The 1521-nt window shown below is 54.4% G+C and overlaps 1 protein-coding gene across 1 annotated transcript in view; it reads right to left on the bottom strand.

The window, feature by feature from the left end:
* The window catches only part of LOC104082024 (protein kinase C beta type-like), a 12273-nt gene extending 11128 nt beyond the window's left edge, over nucleotides 1–1145 (bottom strand). Inside the window, exon 1 of the mRNA XM_009584976.1 lies at nucleotides 1071–1145. Coding sequence (XP_009583271.1) covers nucleotides 1071–1145 — 75 coding nt within the window. The remainder of the gene's footprint in view (nucleotides 1–1070) is intronic.
* Between the last annotated feature and the right edge of the window lie 376 nt (nucleotides 1146–1521).

The following is a 1521-nucleotide window of genomic DNA, read 5'->3' as shown; positions in this document are numbered from 1 at the left end:
CCCCCCCTACTTTCTGTTGAGACTGACCCACCCCCGAAGGAAAAGGTTTTTATGAGCAAGCATCTTCTGACAAAAACAAACACATCAGCCCAAGCACCTGGGCAGCAGGCAGCCCGCCGTGCCACGGGGAGCAAATGAGCCCCGGCCGGGTCCCGCATCCAGGCAGAGCTCCTCTCCCCCAAGGTGTAAGTGTTTCGACACAAAGTCTGCCCTGCCATCCATTGCACAAAACAAACTTTCTCAGGGAGGCTGATCTTTAAAAGTAATGCTACAACAGGGAGCTGAAAGCAAGGAAAAGCCTGCCAAAAAAAAAAAAAACCCTGAAAGAAAAAAACCCCAACAAATGTGAAGTAGGAGTGGAGCCGCTAACCACTGTGCTAGCAAATGGCACTACATCCATGGCCAGCCAGCTGCGAAGGCAACCTGCAGCTGAAAGACTGATGGAGCGAGGCTTCCTTGAACCAGCATCACCCCCTGGAAAGCCCATCTGCAAACAGCAAGGGCACACCAGGCTTCACAAGCTGGACAAGCGATTTTCCAGATGGTGAGACCTGCCTCTCCTCAGGGCAAGGATGTGACTGGCATCAGCATCAGTCTCGCAGAGCCCGTCCCATGCGAGGAGACACGCCGGAGCCGCTGCTGGTGGGCTGGAGAGGGAGGGCCATGGGGGTGCAAAGTGGCAGCAAAAACAAAAGCAAGATTTTTTTTCTAACTCGTGTTTTACTTTTTTTGTAAATAATGCCGTTTCCCTTGGTATTGCAGCATGCAGCCCTTTATGAAAAAAAACCCAAAGCCCAGCATAAGAAGCCTGGCAAGGTAGAAGACGTTACATGTCTTGGTCTCCTGAACGAGTGCGGCAGCAGCACGGACAAGCAGGTGGGGCCGGATCCAGCGCCACTGTCCCCTGCCAGGGAGGGGAGCGGTGCCAGCAGGCACCGCTGGCCGTGCGGGCAGGTGGCCCTGGCAGGCAGGGACCCCACCGCAGGCTTATGGTCCTCTTGCTGCCAAGGCAGCGCAGCGAGGCGGGCAACCCGCCAGCCCCTTGGTGCTGCTGGCAGCTTTCACATCACCCTCGGCACACGGACAGGCGTCTGTCCGCTCTGGCTGCGGTCCGTCCGCTCCAGCAGCAGGCAGAGCGATGCCATGCCCCGCTGAACCTCGCTGTCCCAGGGCTTTCACTACATCCACTTCAAGCTGACTTGGGTTCAGCTAAACAAGAGGGTCTTCGCATCTCCTCGGCAGGCTCCAGACAGCATCCTGACAATTCAATCAGGTCCCGCTTAGCTGCGCTGAAGCAGGAGAATAAAAAGCATCCTGTGACTCAATAAGGTTTTCCTAAAGCAAGTGCCCGACAACAATGTGAGAGCCTGAAATGTGCTAATAAACTGATTTAGTGATTTGGCTGTCGCATCAAATAGCCTAGTTTGCTTTCAGCAAACATGAAAAGAAATCTGTTTGTGGGTCTTTTCTGTTAAGTGCTGATCCTGAACACACTGGCACACCTCCAGCTTTTACTGCCAG

The sequence above is a fragment of the Fulmarus glacialis genome, unplaced genomic scaffold (assembly GCF_000690835.1).
Source record: "Fulmarus glacialis isolate BGI_N327 unplaced genomic scaffold, ASM69083v1 scaffold37860, whole genome shotgun sequence".
In the NCBI taxonomy this organism is placed as follows: domain Eukaryota; kingdom Metazoa; phylum Chordata; class Aves; order Procellariiformes; family Procellariidae; genus Fulmarus; species Fulmarus glacialis.
The sequence above is the reverse complement of the archived record's forward strand: the minus strand, read 5'-3'. Positions and strand labels throughout refer to the sequence as shown.